This window comes from Scatophagus argus, chromosome 7, assembly GCF_020382885.2.
Source record: "Scatophagus argus isolate fScaArg1 chromosome 7, fScaArg1.pri, whole genome shotgun sequence".
NCBI lineage: Eukaryota > Metazoa > Chordata > Actinopteri > Scatophagidae > Scatophagus > Scatophagus argus.
In genome coordinates, this window is record NC_058499.1 from 5,027,028 (window position 1) to 5,047,801 (window position 20,774).

Genomic DNA, 20,774 nt, shown 5'->3' on the forward strand with positions numbered 1-20,774 from the left:
CATAACAATTATTAATATTGATAATAATTTGGCTATTGTAGCCTCATTTTAACCTAAACTAAATGTTGCGGAGTAAAAAGTACAATATTTCCCTCTGAAATGTAGTAGAGGAAAGGTATGAGTATATGTACTTAGTTACATTCCAGCAGTGCTAATATTACTATTTAGCCTAATAACAGTGATGATGATGGTAATAATAATAATCGTGATTTTCTTTAAACTTCGTCATCATTTACAGCCTGATTACACAGAGTGTCCGCTGGATGTTGTAATTTGTGTTTCAGGTTTTATTCTTCTTCTCCTGTTGGGGGCGACGTTGAGCCAGGTTCTCCTCTTTCAAAGAACATAAAGGATCTAATGGAAAAAAAAAGAAAAGAGGCGAACTTGCCTTCAATTGTCCGAGCCTCACGTCATGGAAAGAGTTACTTTGTTGCAGCGCGCACAGGAATAAACCCAAAGAAATAACACCGAGTGGCTGTGTGTGTTGATATCCCGTTGAAGGAGACTGTTTGGATGCTGCTTCTGCTTTTCTTGTTACGTGGAAAGGCTCGACTGAAGATGCTCAGGAACCTGTTTACAAGGACAACGCAGCAAGTTTCAGTCTGAGGGAATGCGGACTCGGCTCAAACTGCACAGGGATACCATTACTCATCTCTCTGTTTTTCTTCACGTCACGCCAGTTTGTCTGGGAAGTATTTTCACCGAGTATAATTTTGTGAGATAATGAGAATCAAGTGTCCGATACGTGAACAAGGCGATGGTCGAAGTCCCGTTTGTGAGGATTAAAACCGCAGTCGGCGCTTTTGGAGGAGATCTTTGGTGAAACCAGATTTGTTATTTGAACCTGTTGTGTTTGTGATGGAAGGAGGAAGGAGGTAGAGAGTGTGTTATGCGGGAGTTAATGTGTTATAGAGCCTCTTATGACCTAAAGTTATTGTTAGACTTCAAGACAGAATAGACAATAAGACAATAGAGTGATAGTTTCAATGGGCTGAGGATGCTGGTGGGCTCAGCAGGCATATTTTAGACGTTTTGGGGCAGAGGGAAGTAATAGTTAAAGGCAGCTGTTGGCTGCTCCTTTGTTTACCAAGTGTCATATCATTAAATTTACACGCTGTGCTGTTGCACACCTGATCCCACAGCTGCCATGTCATTTGAGATGAGTTTAAATATTACAGTGAGCTAGTATCAGATGTTTCAGCACAGCATGCACCAAGACAGTAGCATCAACATAATCTAGGCACTATGTGCATGTAGAATCTGTTGCTTTAGGACCCACTGGAGTATCAAGATGTCAGTGAAAGCCAAAGCACTCTACACTTTTCTAAGCGAAAACAAAGAAGAGATCAGCATCCAGGAGAATGAGGAAGTGATTATCTTTGATGAAAACTCAGTGGATGGCTGGTTTCAGGGGGAGAACAGCCGAGGGGAGAGGGGTCTCTTCCCTGCGTCCTATGTGGAAATTATTCGTACTCGCTCAAACTCCAACGTGACTGACTGCTCCATAAGCCCTGCAGGATCTTTAGGAAACGACTCCTCCTATTTCCCCTCGACCCCAAACACCACTCTGCATTCGCAGCAGAGTTACTATGACGATGACGACGACGACTGGGATGACTGGGACGACAGATCGACAGTGGTGGACGATGCTGACCACACGAGGAGCCCTGGGGCCAATGGACATGCTCATCAGAGCCCACTGTCCAACAACCCCAATGTGCACTACCGGCCCAAGCCCCACATGGAGAGACAGGACAGCATCTCCAGCTCCAGGAAAGGCAGTATGGTGGGCAGGAACTTGAACAGATTTTCCAGCTTTGTCCGCTCAGGGGTTGAAGCGTTTGTGCTGGGTGATGTACCAATGATGGCAAAGATAGCCGAGTCTTACACCATCGAGATGGGTCCCTTGGGGCCTCGATGGAAGGAGAGCCCACAGCCTTTCACCTGCTCCATTGAAGACCCCACAAAACAGACAAAGTTCAAGGGCATCAAGACGTACATTTCGTACCGGGTCACGCCGAGCCACACTGGGCATCCTGTCTACAGACGCTACAAACACTTTGACTGGCTGTACAACCGCTTACTGCACAAGTTCACTGTGATCTCCGTGCCTCACCTGCCTGAGAAGCAGGCCACGGGGCGATTTGAGGAAGACTTCATTGAGAAGCGCAAGAGGCGACTAATACTGTGGATGAACCACATGACCAGTCACCCCGTCCTCTCCCAGTATGAAGGCTTCGAGCACTTTCTGATGTGTGCTGATGACAAGCAGTGGAAACTGGGCAAGAGGCGGGCGGAGAAGGACGAGATGGTGGGTGCCCATTTCATGCTGACCCTCCAGATCCCTAACGAGCACCAGGACCTTCAGGATGTTGAGGAGCGCATTGACTCCTTCAAGGCTTTTGCTAAGAAAATGGATGACAGTGTGATGCAGCTCACACATGTCGCCTCGGAGCTGGTGCGTAAGCACCTGGGTGGGTTCAGGAAGGAGTTCCAGCGGCTGGGAAACTCCTTCCAGTCCATTAGTCAGGCATTCATGCTGGACCCTCCCCACAGCTCAGAGACCTTAAACAACGCCATCTCCCATACAGGCCGCACCTATGAGAACATTGGAGAGATGTTTGCAGAGCAACCTAAGTATGACCTCTTCCATATGCTGGACAAGCTGTCACTCTACCAGGGCCTGCTCGCCAACTTCCCCGACATTATTCATCTACAGAAAGGTAAAATCACCCATGAGTGGTGTGAATGTGTGTGAGGTTTCTCTGATGTTCTTACACATGCAAACTCCATTAAAGGGAAATTACAAATGTGAGTAGAGAAGAATGTTAATGATGATTACAGCCACACATGTTTGGCTTTATCCTCAGCCTCCCATCCAATTTTTAATTCCTGCAGCTTCATTCATATTTTAAATAAATGTTCAAAGACGGCTCCATCTTTCGAATTACACAATGATGACGTTTTTCAGCCACTGGACCACATACCAACATGTCAAAGGGAGAAGGCTCTTTAAGGTTATAGCATCTTTGTTTTCATTATTTCTGTTGCGTTGAGGTTTGGCTTTTCAAAGTTTTTAACACATTACAGAAAAAAAACGTGAGTCACATATATTAAAATAGATAAAAGAAATTGAATAGTTAAATAAATTAATAAAATCTACAAATAGAATAAAAAATAAATGCTATAAGTGGGCACACTACTCTTTAATAATGCTAGTATTCCAGCGTTTCCATATAAAACATTCCAAATAACATAGAGACGTGTTGTGATATTACCAGGAGCAGGGATCTCTTATACCAGACCTTAGATATGCAATATATTTTCTGGATTTTTAAGTATATTTATCTCATTTATCAGTCCTTCTATGAAACATTTGTTTCAGTAACGTGTCTTCAAAGGAAAAGGCTCCCTGGTGTCTTCCACCTCCTCATTAATACCTCTCCACCCACTGTGATGCAAGTCGAAATCCATTTGGACCAATGAAACTCTGTCAGGTTGTCAGCAGCAGTTACACTGGGAAGCTGTTGTGAAATCTTCAGTAACACTTTAGAATAATAGACAAGGCGTTTGCTGGTTGGAACAAACTGATGGCCCGTGAACAAAGAGATCGCACTTTGTTTCTCAGTCTGTGGCATTTATTTTGTTATGGATGACGGATTAGGTCAAGTTTTGCCTCCAGCATCTCCCCTCCCATGTGAAGACATACTCCATCTGAACCCAAGAAGGAAACACAGTGTTTGTATGTTTTATGCGTCAGTCTGGAATGAATATTAGGTCAGAGTGTTTGCCTGAAGCATCTGTGAATGACAGCATAACTGTCCACAGGGACAACGGATGCTTGAAGCAGCTGAGAGATTTACTGCTTATATTTGTCAAAAACTGATGTATCACCACTGCTACTGGCTTACCAGTGTCCTGTAATGGTAATATTCTTCATTTGAATATTCTTTCGGGTCTGTGATGGCTGATTTTCACAAACCCAGTGGTGAAATATTAGCCCTGCTCACGTCTGCACTCAACCCTTTTTAGATTTTTGGCACAAGGCACTCAGCAGCCTGTGTCAGATCTCAAACAAATAACCCTATCAGTTGATTGGAGTTAGTGCAGGAGGAAGGAAAGGTTATTATCTCCTTCAAACAGCTTGTGATTGTAATCACAGAGGTCATTTGTGATACAGCCAAGCTAGTTACATTTAGTCTCTCCGCCTAGAAATAAATGATAAAAGCAAAAGCCATCTGAATAATATTAAAGGGTCAGTCCACCCAAATCACTAACAGTGAATATCATTATTGAAATCTGGTGGTGTCGGATCTTGCCGAAGTTTTGACATCTCTGGCCATGGAATGTAATTTTTAAATGCTTACAGTAAGTAGCAACGTATGTATTTCTCTGTAATTTAGGCCAACTGACCCTTTATCAGCATCAGAATCAGAATACTATATTGATCACTGGAGGAAATCGGGGATAAAGCAATAAAACACACTCCTGGTGAACAGCTAACCTTGATTTTTCAAAGGTAACAATATCTGCTTTATCTGCTTTACAGCACTTCTAAAGCTCATCAGTTAATGTAGCGTATGTTGTTTAAACCATGCAAAAATAGATTGTGATTAACACATTTCCACATTATGTGCTGCACTATTTTTGGGTCTTGTAGCCTTCCTTGGATCTTGTTGTCATTGTCAGGTTGCCAGGTAACCAGTGGAGACTCTAAGGTATAAAAGAAGTCCAATTTTGTTAACAGTACCAAAATCCACTTATTCACAGTAGAACTTAATAGGCAAGAGACAACAAATACTGTGCAGAAGGAGGTTTTGCTTTTCTTCAGAGACCTTTTCCCTCTGCCGAGTCTTCCCTGCCGGTCCAAATAACTCCCCTTGATGTGACTTGTGTTCTGCTGAAGCAGATACAGCTGTGGCAACACTCAGAACACACAGTACTGAGGTCAACCTTTTCCGGTGCAGCATTGCTCCTCCTCCTCCTCCTCCTCCTTCTCTTCATCTGCTCATTGCTTCTTTCCTGCCTGACTTTGCCCTTCACTGAGGTCTATGGAAGCTGTGATCTAGTGAGCATGTGAACTGCAGGAATGTTAACTGTCTTTGAGATGTGGTGCTGGGAAGAAAACTGCATGTGGCCTTGATAAAATGGATCCAGGGAGGAGAAGGTTTTGGGTAATGTCAGAAAAATGTCAGGGTGTTCTCCCTACATATCTTTCTCCTATTTGCTCTGTCCTGTTTTGGCTTTTGCTCAACAGATTTTTGAGCTGATTCTCTTTTGGTTTCTGCTGTTGCTCAATCAAGCATCGCCTCTGTTTCAGTATCCTCGTCACATCTGTCTCCTTCTTTTCATCTTTTTGCTCCCATTTCCCACAAAAGGCACCCATATCAGAACTGTCTGTCAGAGGAAATGCCCCGGTTTCAGTGATGGAGATAGTAAATGTAGCCCGGTCCAAAGGATTGGAGTCCAAGCTGCTGTACTTTGAACCTCTGCCAAAACAAATCCCACGTTTAGACCTTGACCCCATTTGAATACAGGTGGAAATCTTGATATGAATGAGTTATGACACTGAATTGCTGTAGAATAAACGGCCTGTGTGGCTCTTGTGTGGGAAACGAATGTGATCACTGCCACCTACAAGCGAAATTAGTTGTACTGTCTCTTGCTGAATGAGTGTGTCTTTTGAATGAGTTAAATGTGTAATCTGTAGAGGTCAGGTTACACTGATGTTATTGTGACAGGTATTTGTGAGAGTGAAGCATGTCATATCATGTTGTCAGGTTTTGTACTTGACAGCAGCTAATGCACTAATCTGAGATACTGCAACTCGTTAAAGCTTAGAATAAACACAAAAGGGTTCACAATAGAGTGAAACCAACCTGCCCCGCTGTGTGTGTGTGTGTGTGTGTGTATCTGTTCAATCTGAAAGATGAGATCTGAGGCGTTAGCTTTGGACAAGCATTGGATCTTTATTACCTCTGTCCCCAGAAAGACATGTTGTGGAAAGTAAAGCAACAGTTTGTCAAGTTGTGGTTTAGCATGAGAGGCAAGGCCACACTGGAATAATTGCAATTAAAAGCACAAGGTTATGACATAAAACCAAAGTCATGACAAATGTGCTGCTGTGTGTTTTTCAAAATTAAATGCACCACACTCGAGCTCTTCTCCTTTTATCCCGACTTTTTTTTGCCATTTAGATTGTTCTAAAGTATATTAAGCCTTAGTAAGTCTTTCCCATTTCAGCTATTGCTGACAGTGGAATAAAACCTTCTGTGAGCCACACTAGAGCAGAGCATTATTCAGCCTGAGAATGAGCTTGTTCCCCTGGGACGCCTCCAGCACGCTAGCCAGACTTTTAATCTGGACAAGAGGTTAGTTGTCCCCCATATGGCAACACATTAAAAAAAACACATTCAGGCTGTATCAGTTCAAAGAAAAAGATATTTGGTTGCCAGTTCTGAGGAAATGTGTGTGCCAAAGGCCCACCGATGACAGGTTGTCTGGCATCAAGCTCTGGGTCCGTGCCTGCATGTACACATGAGCGTCTTTTGTGTGTTTTGTCTGAAGAGTTAACAGTTTTTGTTTAATTTTTCTAAGTGCTGACCGGGAGCTCGTGGTGTGTTTATATTGTTTGACAAACATGTTACAGATTAACATTCCCTGCACCGGTTACAACACAAAGAAAATATGGCACTGTCAGCAGGCAGACAAGCCTCAATCTGTGAAACCACAGCTTGAGTTTCAGGAGCGTGCAGTGGCCCAGTTAGGGCACCTTTTGAACGCTGATTGTATGTTATTTTGTTAGCTTCAGTCCCCTTTGCTGACTGTGGTGACTATGGAGAGCAAATGTTTTCTGTCTCCTGTTTGCCTACTCATAAATCTTGACAAAGGCTAGGCCCTCTTCTTCACACACGGACTGTCTATCCTCATGCATTCCTGCCTGTGTTGGCCCAGTGCTCTGTTGTTTCACACTGAAGGAGATTACAGATGTCTCCAAGAACTCGGTCTTAACCACCTCCCTCCTCCTCTTGCAGAACCACAGGTTTTGTGGCTAGTTGACAGTAGCCTGAAAACGGCACGAGGTAACAGGGGAGTCGGCTTGTATTGAAAAGCACTCATGTCATTTTTTTATATTCCAACCCGCTCATGAGTGTAACTGAACTTGGAAAAAACTTTAGGGGCAGCTTTTTCCTCGACACAATGCAGCGTCATTTGGTGCTTAGCCGGTAAAATTCATGTAAGCTTTCATTCCCACAAGGACTTTCAGCATTTTAGTGTCCTTCATCTCATTGTTTTGGTTTTATGACCTTGGCCTTTTGTTGTCACTGCTCTCATTGTCCCTGTTTCAGGGTGAAGCAGGCAGGCTGTCTTCAGCGAAACAGAGAGAATGAATAGTGAAAGTAGTGGAGTATTAAGCAGCCAAAGAACCGGGTATTTTTCTTAACCAAAAAAGGGGATAAAACATGCTCTGTGTCTGCTGGATGTGTGTTTGCTAACATGTTTGCCATTGCTGCTTTATAAGGAGGTGTATGAAAGATATTGTGTTTTCTGCTTTTAGCTCAAGTTGCCAAAAAAATTAATTAAATGCTGCTTAAACGCAGTGCTATTTTTAGCCCGAATACCTGCTGAGTGTGACATACCTGGTCGCGCTATCGCCTCCCAGCAGGAGAAATGCAGGTTGGGTTAACTGTAAAACCTGAACATACCTGTAGATGTGGGTGTGTTTGTCTGTCTGTACGTTTCAGCCTTGTGATAGACTGGCCACCTGTCCAGAGTCGGACTCAGCCTTTAGCTTAGTGCATGCTGGGATAGGCTTCACTCCCTGTTGACCCTTAACCGGAGAAGATCTTTTGGAAGTTGAATCTCAAAGAACTTGTCGTGAATAAATGAAAAATAGAAGTCACTTCCATCTTATGTGTTCATGTTTTCATCAGCTCCTTTGGCATCACATTCACCAGTTAGGTTGCAGATTATTGGTTTTCTGGCCCCATCTGTTAAGATCCAGTGCAGTTTATGTAACCAAAAGCTAAAGTCTCATGTGCTTCTGTCTTACTACAAGTGTTAGGTTGAATGAAGCTGTAACTGTCAGGAAGATTTTTGGGTGTCTGCTAGTTAGATGCTGACATGTAGGTCACAGGATTCCTGTGGGATAAGTAATTTCCTTATTTATCATGAACTGGAGCAGGAGCAATAGGCCACTTTTTACATACAAACACGTAATTCTGATATGAAGGAACAGTTAGTTGTGGCCACTTGACCAGTACATGACATAATAGAAAAGTAAGGGGAAAACATCAAATCAAAATCGCTGCACTGAGGATGCTTGTATTACTGGGACAGGGTAGAAGTTCTTTCATGGCAGTGGGATGAGTCAGGAGTGAAAATCCATTCCCGTGTCACCATCCACTGCCAATGTGATCATTATAACATTAACACAATGCTTGTGCTTGGCATGCGGACAGCATCCCTCAGAAGACAGCTTTGTTAGCTGTGCATTCTCCATTCTTCTCTTCTTGCCTCATGATGCTGTTGTGTGAACAAGTAATCAAAAGCTACAACCCTGGACAACGCTCGTCTATCACTGCTGAGATTTGTCAGCTGAGGGCGGATATCCTCATTTACTTGGAACAATTTATTGGACAATCAGCATTCTTATCAGCCAAACGTCTTTCATCATAGGAACATCCTGCATTTTTATTATTGTTATTATTTTTTTTTTTATATTTGTGCTGCCTCTCTCAAGCCATTGCAACACATCTCAGTAGACAAGAATCACAAAACAAACATGGAGCAAATAATACATCTGGAACAGACATATCTTTACAATTTAATGTCACAATGTCAGAAACAAGCTTTAAACAAGCTTTAAGACCTTAAGGGATTTCAGGACATCACAGCTCTTGTCTCACAAAGCTTAAAGCAATAATATTAAGCAATACAAAAGAATTATGATGTCACTGTTAATGTTGATGTCAGTCATTTATCTTACTTGATGTGTGATGACATAACAGATTTTATTTTTACTGTCTACACTTTGTGCCTGGCTGAATTTGAAGTGTTCAAAGGTCATAATAAAGCTGGTGATTTTGCTCCAGATGGCGGCTGGAAATCCCAAATATATTTATTCATATCCAGTCCAGCTTTTGATTTCACTGTAACAACACCCTTTTTTCATACAAAAGTAGGAAATCTGAGCTCACAAGGGACTGCAGAGGAATGTAGGGAGATAAACACTGGGCTATTAGCATTGGTAATTGTAGTGTTAGTGGTAATTACATTTTCCTTCAAGGTCAGTGCTGAGTACATCCCTATGATAAACAAATACAGCTTGATAAAGACATGTCCGACACGCGTGTGGATTTATAACACCATCTGTGTGAAAGTGAAACATATAATAATGTTACGTCTGATTCTTACATATTTGAAAAGAACAACATCTGTTGAACATCTTTGTGACTTGAATTAAAAACTTCAGTTTGAGCTTCGCAGCTATTGCAAGCGTCATGTCTTATTTCCATTTCAGTCAACAAAGTAGGGGACGTCCTCAAAGTAGTAATGAGCGTGCAAAAGCAGTTGTCCGGTGACAGATTAAACATTTCTGGTAACTAATGTCCCGTGCAAGCTGGAGTGGGTGGTTCTGTTTTGAACATTCCTCATCCCTGAAGTAAAGAAATCAAAGAATGGGAAATATTTGTTACAACATCCCATTGCTTCAGAGTGAAAACTTGCCATGAAGATAAATAGACAAAGGCATTTAAAATTGGCTGAACGCATCCCAGCTCAGGACATAAATTACAGCTCTGCTTTTATTCGTGTATCCGACCGACTGCTGTAAACATGTAAACATTACTGTTAGCTTACTCAGCAGTGGGCTTTTTCATGTTTGTGTGTCCTCAAGGCTTTTAAGACCCACTTTCAGCACTGGCATATATGAGTCCTCTTCTCTTCCCTTCTCTTCTCAAATGTCATTTTCTTCTCTGTTTTCAGCTCTTCTGCACATGTTGTTCCTTTCCTGTCCTGTATTCGTCTTTCCTTTCTGTTTCTCTTTTCCTCTCCTGTCCTCCATCAAGATTTAATGTCACTGGACTTTCTATGTAAAATGACAAAAGTTTATCTGCAAAATCATTTGTTTTCAGTGGTATCACAGCAACCACTAATTTGCTTGCAGGAGAGATAAATATGAAAAATGTAACTTTGGCTTTGACAGTGCTGTCCTTTGAGGGAACGGAGACACATTGTCCAAAATGGAGGAAACTATTTTAGCTTAGCAGCTGCTCCATCTACTTTTATTTAACCTTCCTTAGAGAGAGTTTAAACTTCTCCACAAATGAGGAATGATTACTGATAGTTGTGAGACACGATGATTCAGCTATACAAATGTCTCTTAAATTTACTGTTAACTTATTAGCCCATTAGAAACCAAGCTGGGTGTGGTGGAGTGATTAATGTGAAAAATGCTCCCCCCCTCCATCAGCCGGCTGATGTGCCCTTGAGCAAGGCACTTAACCCCCCAATATGCTCCCTGGGTGCTTGATGCTGCCCACTGCTCCTGTGTGTGTTTCACTGCATGTAATTTGCCGGGTGTTGCATGTGTGTGTTCAACTAAGGATGGGCCAAATGCAGAAGACGAATTCAGTGTGTGTATGTAAATATATATATACTGTCAATAAAGCTGATTCTTCTTCTTCTTCTAACAAGCTTGCTGGTGATAGTTAACACCAGTTAACTGACAGTTAGTTGGCTAGCTTGTTCTAATTAGCTAGTTAGCTGTCGTTGATAAGCTTGTTTCCCTCTTTTATATCTCATGAGCTCGTTGTTGGTACAGTACAGAAGCCCGAAAAGCTGTTGTGACTGACTAGTGTAAGTGTGTTTTTGACTTGTGAGGGTGTTAACTATGTAAGTTAGCTCACCAGCTAACTTACATAGTCAGATGGAAAACATTTACGTCCTGCATTCTCGTCTTTTTTGGTAGTTGCTATTTTCCTTCGAATTTTTTTGAAAGATTTACAGGGAACAAACATCTCATCAGTTGACTGTGGTGCTTGACACAGACGTCACCCCCTCCACTCACACACTCGGAGCCCTTTACTAATGGTCAGTGTTTTGTGGTGACAAGCCTCATTTGTCTCCAGCTGAAAATTGGTTCTGCTTACTTGTCTCTTCAGTGTGAATAACATCCACCAGTCTTAGTCACGTTAGATACTCCTGTTTTGAAGTCAAATTCACAGGTTTGTTTATATCGCAAAGTACTGATAAATCATTTTGGTTAGTTTCACGGTTTCTTGTCAGCATTTGGAGATTAAAGCAGTTTCAAGGTCAGAATTACTGTATCTTAGTTTAGTTTTTTGTGTTTTCAAGGCTTTGTAAAAGGTCTGACGAACTGGGATGAGAATGAGTTATTAATGGATGTTACTTTCACTTGGTTAACCAAACCATAGCCCACTCTCTTAATTCTGAAACATCATGCCTTTACCTTCCAAATATTTATTCCCTTTACTTTGTAAGAGAGAACTTTAGCCCAGTTCCAAGTCTTAAAGGAAAAATGGGGGCGTTGTGTGTTTTGTGGTTTGCACTGTGGCAGTGAAGTCATTACATACTAGTGGCTATGCTTTCACATTTCAGCTCAGGACTGATTGACTTCTCCCACCCACACACTCACAAAATCAAACACCTCCTGAGGACTGTGAAACAATAAGTAATGTCTTTTATAACATCGATGCTGTAATGAACTAAACGTCTAAGGGGAAACTTTTGAAGGAGCAAATCTTGATTGGGGTCATTTAAGTTCATCCCAAATAACAGTTTCCTACTGACTTTTGGAAATGTAACCATTATTGCCGGAGAAAATGAAACGCTAATTACATTTTAAGGAAAATAAACCTTGTTTTTTCTGTCATGATTTTGACTGTTGCTTAATGGCTACTCTGATGAATCTCTGATGAAACTCTGAGTCACACATAAAAGAAAAATCTGTGGTGTAGCAGTTGATATGAGCACACCACCTATCAGTCCATGTTGTGTTGGTGAACTATGCACGTTACAAAGGTCAGCTGATTTATGCAAACTGGCCTCAACTAAAGAGGCTCCACTCCAGATGATTAAACAGGAAGAATTATTTAATTAGCTGTGACTGGAAGCCATGGTCCAGGATGAGAATGAGCTAAACTTAGACTCACTTGTACTAATGGTTTGGATCTCATAGTAAAAGAATCTGCAGTCGAAGGGGAAAAAAATGCTGGCTTTAGTAAACACCCAAGCTAATGCATAAACACACATGCTGATACATAAACACACAAGCACACACACACACTCACACACTCCTCATGCTGTAAAGGAAAAACAATATCTTAAAGAATTTTCAGATTTGATGTTTTTGTCAAAGGAATAGAAGAGTGATGTAGATGTAAAGAAGAAGTGCTGCACTTCCCCAATTCAGCGTGCAGTGAACTTGTGCCCGTGGAGGCTTGTGGGAATGGGGAATTTAGCAGATGCCTGAGTTCAGTCAGCCAGAGGGTTGAGGTCAGAGTTAATCTTGACCATCCGTTCTTTTACTCGTCGTCTCTCTCTCTCTCTCTCTCTCTCTCTCTCTCTCTCTCTCTCACACACACACACACACACTGTATAACTTAGTGGACAGGGTATCTGCAGGTCTTGAAAAGTCTTAACAGGCACTAAATTCAGTTCCCTGAGAAAAAGGCCCTGTGGAGAGACGTTATAAACTGATCGACTAAAAGTGGGTTTGTTCTAACAGGGGATTGCATATGCAGGAGGCAGTTAAATCCATTTCTTTTCTGGAGTTTCTGTCAGCACCCTCAGACCTGTAGCTGACATGAGCTAACACTGTCACTGTGGCTGGCTGCAGTAAAACACTCATTGTGCTATAATGAGGAGATTTTTGCAGTTCAATTAACTTAAATGTATTCATCATTTTTTAACTGGTTAATAAGTTTGTTTGTGCACCTTATGCAGGTTCAGACCACATTGATTAAATTAAGTATCATTAGAAACAATTTTCATATCCTGCTGGTAATTTCTGATTGAATAATTGATTATATACCTTCAGTTTCCAATGGTTTTCCGTCGTAGATTCATACTTTGCCAAGTCTTTTTTACCTCCATGCTAGAAGGCCTGATTTGTGTTTTCCCTCCCCTCCACAATGTTGTCCAATTCCTTTTCTCCTCTCAGTCTTTCTTAATCCCCTACAGAGTACTAATATCTACCCAGCACAGGCCCATGAAGCTGTCACATGTGAAATAGTTCAATTCTCTCTTTTGCCACGGCCATAAAACATGCAGTAGCCAGTCTGGCTGGGCAAGATAAACAAATACGGTCACTTTCCAGACCACTGGTCCTGTATCACAGAGCATTTGTTAATCGGGGTAGAAAAGGCAGAAAGCCTACAGCAGGAAAGATGGATTTACTTTTAGCAGAAAACTTAGATGCCTTACCTTTTATTCTGTCTCGGTTTTTCTCATATTTTTCAGTTTTAATACAATAGTCAGAGTGCAGATTTAGCTGTAAGGAAAAGCACATCAAATTTGAACTGTGCTGAGATTTTACATTAGCTGATTCAAATGGGTTGCAAGTAGAGCTGCTTTTTGTGATAGACAAAAGTGTGGGTCACAAGATCACATCAAAGCCCTCTTTGTGATCAGATTTTGCTTTAGCTGATACCAAAATGTTAATTCAGATGCCCCCATTATTCTCCACACACATTAACACAACCACGAGTGCCTTTCCTTTATGTCCCACAGACATGCTATCTGGCGATGCATATTCTCCTCTCATGTGGAAAACAGAATACATGAATGTAGGTCAGCGCCACAGACTGTAGTCCGCACGCCTTCTCGCTGGAACGGACTGGAAGTGCTGTTCATGCTTTCCCAGACTTCTGCCAGGAATTCCATACAAAAATCCAGGGCGGCATGAACTCATAGATAGAGTTAATGGATAAAACCTGCACACTGCAGCGGATGCATTCAAGACAGAAAAACTAGCTTGTCCACACTGGTTGTGCTAGTCAGTTTATCTGCATGATGTCTGCCTCAGATCAGTCTGCTTCCCGGGTTTGAGCTAAGCTTGGGATTGAGACAGACTTGCTAATCTGATGGGAAATGTAGTGTGACAACATGCCATTAGATTGCCATGTTCCTCAGTCGGAAAGCGACGTCATGGCAGTCTGGGTGGATGTGGTTGCAACTTGTCCGCATCATCCAAAACTAGACGTTCGGTATGCAGTGAAACAAAAAGTAATTGTGTGGTGTGTTCCCTTCTTTAGCTATAAAGTGTACAGCTTTGCAGTAGTTATTTTCTGGGGAGAAAGTTACGATGTTGGTCTTTTCTGCTGAGATATTGGCATAAAATTACTGCAGCAGTTTATTCCATATATCACAACATATAGCAAGTAATCCAGACCCACCCAGAGAGCAATAAAAAACCAAGACTGTTTATAAGGCTGTATTAAATTTTATTACAGTTTTTCTTTTAAGGTTTTTATTCTTATCCTTTTTATCAGAAGAACATTTTACAGGTTTTCGGTGTCTTGGGGCTTACTTGAGTTTTAACATTGTCTGAAAATAGTGACTGTTTAGTTGACAGTGACATTGCAGGTCATATAAAAATATGTTTATTCAGGGAGTTTTGGTTGCATTTGCTCAGTTTCACATACGTTTGCGGTGCCTGGAAATTTTAGTGGCTCTCACAGTGTAAAAATGACATTTAACAACTTAAACAGCACAGCACAAATCTGAGAAAGTGTTCCCTGTATGAAAGTGGTTGACAGCGTCTTCTGTGGATTATCCAGAACAACCAGTGCATTATGTTTCCAAAAGAACAAACAACTGGGATGGAAGCATTGGTTCAAGGGAGCTAAAACTCTCCAATCCTAACGTGTCTGCGTGTCTAGGGCGAGACACCACCATGTAGAAGTGACAAAATATGTTTGTGTTGAGTTTTGGTAGAGGCAGAAACCTCGGAGATGGATGTCTCAGAAAGAGGGAAAGTAAAACTGAAAACCTTGCACTTTAACACGTTCCACTACAAAAATCAATGTTTGTCTTTTGTTTTTTGCCATTTGGGTGAACTGACCCTTTGACTGAATGTAGTGTTCTGCTTTGCTTCCACTTTCTGTTAAATTATTCAACTTTTTGTCTCAACCCAGGTGCCTTTGCCAAAGTGAAGGAGAGCCAGCGGATGAGTGACGAAGGGAAGATGAACCAGGATGAGGCGGATGGCATTAGGAAACGCTGCCGGACGGTTGGGTTTGCCCTCCAGGCAGAAATGAGCCACTTCCATCAGCAGCGAGAGGTGGACTTCAAAGACATGATGCAGGCCTACCTCAGGGAGCAGATAGCCTTTTACCAACGTGTTGTCCAGCAACTGGAGCGCACCCTGCGCATGTATGAATGTCTGTAACAACATAGAACTGCTGCCCAGTTCAAGATGCCAAACACACAGGAGAGAACGAAAAGGAGATCCAAGTCTCGACTCTTTCATTAAGGCGTTTCGTGACGGTCATGTTTGGTTTGCGGATATGTGAAATAGAAGTTACTGGAAAGACAGTTGGTCTTTAATACGATGGATTCAAAGTCACATTTTTTTGTTTTTTTTCTTTCAAAACCTACTGTACCTTTTATTTCTGAAATACACATCACATAGGCAATGCCGCAACATATTGTTTATTTTACATAATTTAAGGTGTTTGTAGCATTAAAATAAGAATATAGGTTTCAAATTCATAGTGGATCTATAGTTGAAGGTTGTATCGTGTAACACACCATGAAACGGGTTCTGTTTTGATGTTGTCCCCTTCTCTCCGTCATCATGCACTTTGCCTTCTCCCAGGACTGATTCGAGTGGCTTCAAACACGAACATTTTAAGTTGCAACCACATCCACCCAGACTGCCATGACGTCGCTTTCCACCCGAGGAACATGGCAATCTAATGGCATGTTGTCACACTACGTTTCCCATCAGATTAGCAAGTCTGTCTCAATCCCAAGCTCAGCTCAAAACTGGGAAGCAGACTGATCTGAGGCAGACATCAGATAAACATTCCAGATGTCTTTTTTTTAAATGCAGCATTTTAGGACATTAGTGAAGTCCCTGATTTTTCCATGACAGAATTGTATTTCCGGCCAAACAAGTGCACTGAAAGTGAAAGTTCACCATCATCTCGCTCAGGAGTTGACTGCTTCGAAATTCTTGTCAGTTTCTCTGGTGTCTTGACACAAATCACAAATCTTCACTTTGCACCATTTGGAAGACTTACTGATACCAGCAATTCAGTTTAGTAATATAATGTTCCTACTTTATTCATGCAGCAAGTGCCTTTAAGGATCTGAGGCATTCTGATGGAATGAAAATGTTTTTACACGGACCATTCGACTGTAGCATGGGTTTTTATAGAGGATATTTTCTGGAAAGAATTGTGTTTAGAAACCAAGTTTGCACATGTTTTAATGTACTATTGGGTCATCGTGTGTAGGGGCGTGTTTGTGTGTGGGTGAGTGAGTCAAACTACTGTGCTGATCAACTGCCTCTCCCACGGTGGAGAACAAAAATGATGTCTTTGTATGTAGCAGCAGGTTTATCAAGTATGAAAGAGTAGTCATAAAGTTGTAGAGGATTAGCTGGTGGTGTGAGGCAGAACATCAAACTGGCATTTAAATGTTGGTGTTAGCTTGTTTTATTGACAGTAAGACCAAAAAAAGTAAGATTTGAAGTATCATATCAAGTATTTTAAAACAACACTGAATGCACAAAACCACATTATATCACTCAGATTATCTCTATTCTGTGCCCATGGTGAATTAAAGAAGTAGTTTGACATTTTGTCATATGTGCTTAATTGCTTTCTTCTTATGAGTTAGATGAGAAGCTCATTTCCACCGTCATGTCTGTCTGTCAGTTATGAAGACACATCATAAAGGGCTCTGTCCAAAGGTTAAAAAAAGATCATAAAAAAACCCCAAAAAACATCAATTTGTGTTTTTATGCAGGTTATAACACTGCATCCTTTAATGAGTTGTTCCAGCACATAACCTGTAAAACCTCAACTTGTCATTCTCACAGTTGGATTTTGTAATAAACAAACAAAGCATAATGTGTTACTTAGTGAGCTTTAGAGGTGCTGATAGGCAGATTTTGTCACATTTGTACAGAGCCAGGTTAACTGTTTCCCTTTGTAAGCTAAGCTAAGCTAACCAGCTGCTGCCCCGAGTCTCAAACTGTTCCTGCAGACAGGACGGTGGTATCAGTTTTCTGACTCACGGCAAGAAAGCCAATATGCACATTTTCCAAAATGTTAAACTATTCCTTTAATAATGATTATAAAACACATATCTTACTGCTCTTAATTCACTTTTTATATTTTCTTTTTCACGCGTAATGAACTCATTTTGTCGGTGAGCATGAGCACAAAATAACAGTCGTTGCAGTAATGTAACACATCCTGTGCAACAGGAGAAAAATTGCAGTTTCACGAGCTTCTTCAGCGCCGTGTTGACCTTAGAGGTTTGTGTGGAGTCCACGCTGCAATTATGAGCTGAAGACATGCAGGGCATGTTTTAGTGAGCTTCACACACTTCCTCGCTTCTCCTCCAGCAGTTCATTTGTCAGTTGGGATTCTTCTTCTTACATTGATGGAGGAGGGTTTGATGTGTAAGCAGCGTGTTCGTGTTCGTGTGGATGAAAAGTGAAAGGAAAAATGTTTTTGAGTTGTCTCTGCCTGGTGTTTGTGACATTCAGAGCCTTATTATGGTTCTCCGATAACAAACAAGTGCTGATTCAGAGTGCAGGTTTCTCAGTAAACAAAAGGTCCCTGTGTGTGTGTGTGTGTGTGTGTGTGTGCGTGTGTGTGTACATGACTCAGATATGAGTGTTGTCTCAGTTACTGGTACTGTTCAGCCCACATCTGCGGCCTTTAACTCTTTGCTGTTTGCATTCAGTGGTGTTTATGTTTTTTTTTAATCTTTTGATCAAACTTTTGCTTTTCGTACTTACATTTTTTTCCATCTCTGTCAATATTTGCACTCGTTGCAGTTTCTCCAAGACCAAAGAAGTCAGACGTTCTCTACTGGGCTTCCTTTGTTGCTCTGTTTGGTTGTAGTCAAATGTGCTCTCTGGTTTTGTAATCGAATCTGTTCTTCTCGCAGGAAAATGTGAAGAGACCTTTTGGAAAAAGTAAAGAAACATTCCACAGAGAAATTATAAAAGGACACCAAGGGCAAAGACAGACTTTGGGCAAGAGAAAGACAGACGCAAAAATGAAAAACTGTTCAAAGAAGTTGCTTGCAGTCCCAATCAGGTTTGGTAATTACGCTTTCCTCTCATGTTCCAAAGCTGCATGATGAGTTAAAATGCCAGAAATTTCACACCAGTGACTGTCTCTTAACATGGACGTGTGAGTTGCAGGAACATGCTTTAGTTTCAGTCTCTGAAACAAAAGATGGTGATTTTCAGTCACTTATTTGTCACTTGATTTAAGGGAAGGGGACCTAAAAATCTTAATAAAAGCAATGATGGTGATTGTCTACTGTGTTTTTCTCTTTTTTGGTGTATTTTTATAACTGGAATATCAATCAGTAATCATCATTTGAAGTGCCATTTGATACTAAAGAAGCGTTGTGAGTTTCTAGTCTCTAAACTGTACTTCGAACATGTGAGCGTCTTATTTATTCAGTGAGCCCAGGAAACACAGAGGACAACACTGAAGCAGGCACCCACCGTCTCCTACGAGCTTTTGTTTTCAGTCAAAGTGCATTTTTACTGTTCATAGTCAGCGCGTCAGGATGTTTCTGAGCCGGGTGACACATACAAACAGTTTGGTCTGTTACCGACACAATCTGCTGATCTGGGATCTGTTTGTTTTGACAAGAAAGCACATTTTATTGTGTTTAGCCATTGAGATGCTGTGGCCGGCGGGTCCAGACTGAAACGTCCCAACACAAGCCTGCTGAGGATCGTGACTGTTCCTTCAGTGCCACCACAGAGCTGGACGGTTGGAGTGAAGTACCTGGACGTTGCGAGATGGATTTCTGTGAAGATTCTGAATTTTAACAACTTTTGTGAACACATCAGGTCAAAAATGTTTACTTGCTTACCTGAAAAGGAATAATTAGTAGAAGTCTGCATTAGCATTTAGCTCATAAACCCTTTAGCATGGCTGTAGACTCTACTTCCCTATTTGTTCTTGTTTAAAGTTATGTAAACTTTTGAGAATTCTTCTTTAGCTGTGCTGGAGGAAAACCCTCCAAGAAACAGTTACTTAACCAAGAGATATTTTGATGTTTACGCCAGTTTGGATATAAACCTTTAGTCTAAGAATATTTTATTGAAAGTTTCCTCATATTAGTGAGGCTGTCCTGCTGGGTTAATTCTTGGAAACAGCTGATAGATGCCAAACTATAGCCCAGTTCAATATGTTAAAGGGAAGCCCAGGCAATTTCTCTTCTTCTCATGTGTTCCAGATGTTTTGGAAGCAAATATTTCATCAAATCAACAGATCTGTTGTCAAAGTGGATCAGGTGTTAGTGCTATAGACCTTAATATTGAGCTCCATCTTCTGCTTTAATCCTGATGAAAGGTGTCTTAACAAATAAATTGTCACATTAACTTTATTGTCCCACTCTGCAGGATAACTGAGGTTGTGTTCTCAGTACCTTTGTGTAGACAAAGTGACGCTGAAGGATCAGAACAAAGTGTGCATTACAGATACACTTGAGGATATCTTCAAGTTAAAAAGGAAACACAGATGTTTCTGTGTGAACCCAGTGCCTGGATCTGGCCTGGCAATGCTTCAGCCTCTCTCAGGTTTCGGTATGCGACTGGAGTGGCAGGATGATGTCACCGTCATGATATGTGCCAGGAGGAAGAGAAATCATCAAGTTCGCTTAAAATCCCATGACTGACAGAGGAACGACAATCTAAATCTGAATCATAAATCACCTCACTAACTAGAGTGGTGAAAGCAAATTTAAAGGGTATTTTCAGACCAATTAGGTTTGTCTGCCACACTCTTCTGCGATGCACACCAGAGAGTATTAGTGAAGCAAAAAGGCCTCAGTGGCAGCAATAATAACACCTCGGAAAAAAGTTCCAAAGCCTTGAAATGTTGCCAAAGCAATCCTAACAGTGCAGCAACCCAATTTGTGTGAGCGAGGAAGTAGGGGGAGGTGAAAACCGGTCAACTTTGCCTTCTTCTTTTATGCTTTTTTCCGCTGAAGACTGGATGAGCTAACTACCTCTTTTTCAAGGGGAAGGGAACAGTCATTGAATCGGCTGAGAATGAATGTATGCTGCATCTTGAATGTCTGCAGGCAGAGCAGTGTTTCAGTTGTCACACTGTGATGTACCTGTTGCTACTGGTCTGGTCATGCTGCAAGTCCCGTTTACATCGCTTAGCAAATTCTTAACTTCTTCAATGCCCTAAATTTCCAAAGCAACTCGCAACTTGGCTCAACTAAAGGGAAAAGCGTGGATTTCTTTCAGGTCTGCAGTGCTGCTGCAGGGGCACATGGTAAAACCGTTAGGGCCCAAAGTGCCAGCAGATGTCTATAAAAAAAACAAGATGCTGAGTGAAGGAAAGGGGCAGTTTTATGTCTGGATAGTATGTGGAGAAAAACTGCACCTCCAGACCCTCAACAGGATACCTCAGAGGACAAGACGTACCCACAGTCCTCATTTGTTTCCCTTAATGAAAAATCAGTCTGAGCTCAGAGCACAGCAGCAAATGTGTTTAGGTCACAGTAGCAGTTTGACTGCAGACATGAAT

At 41.5% G+C, this 20,774-nt stretch overlaps 1 protein-coding gene across 1 annotated transcript; it reads left to right on the forward strand.

Moving 5' to 3' along the window:
• The first annotated feature begins 341 nt into the window (after positions 1-341).
• snx33 (sorting nexin 33) lies at positions 342-18,534 on the forward strand. Its single transcript, XM_046394071.1, has 2 exons — positions 342-2,723; positions 15,162-18,534. Exons 1-2 carry the CDS (start codon positions 1,292-1,294, stop codon positions 15,413-15,415), a joined length of 1,686 nt encoding a protein of 561 aa, XP_046250027.1. The 5' UTR covers positions 342-1,291; the 3' UTR covers positions 15,416-18,534.
• The last annotated feature ends 2,240 nt before the right edge of the window (positions 18,535-20,774 follow it).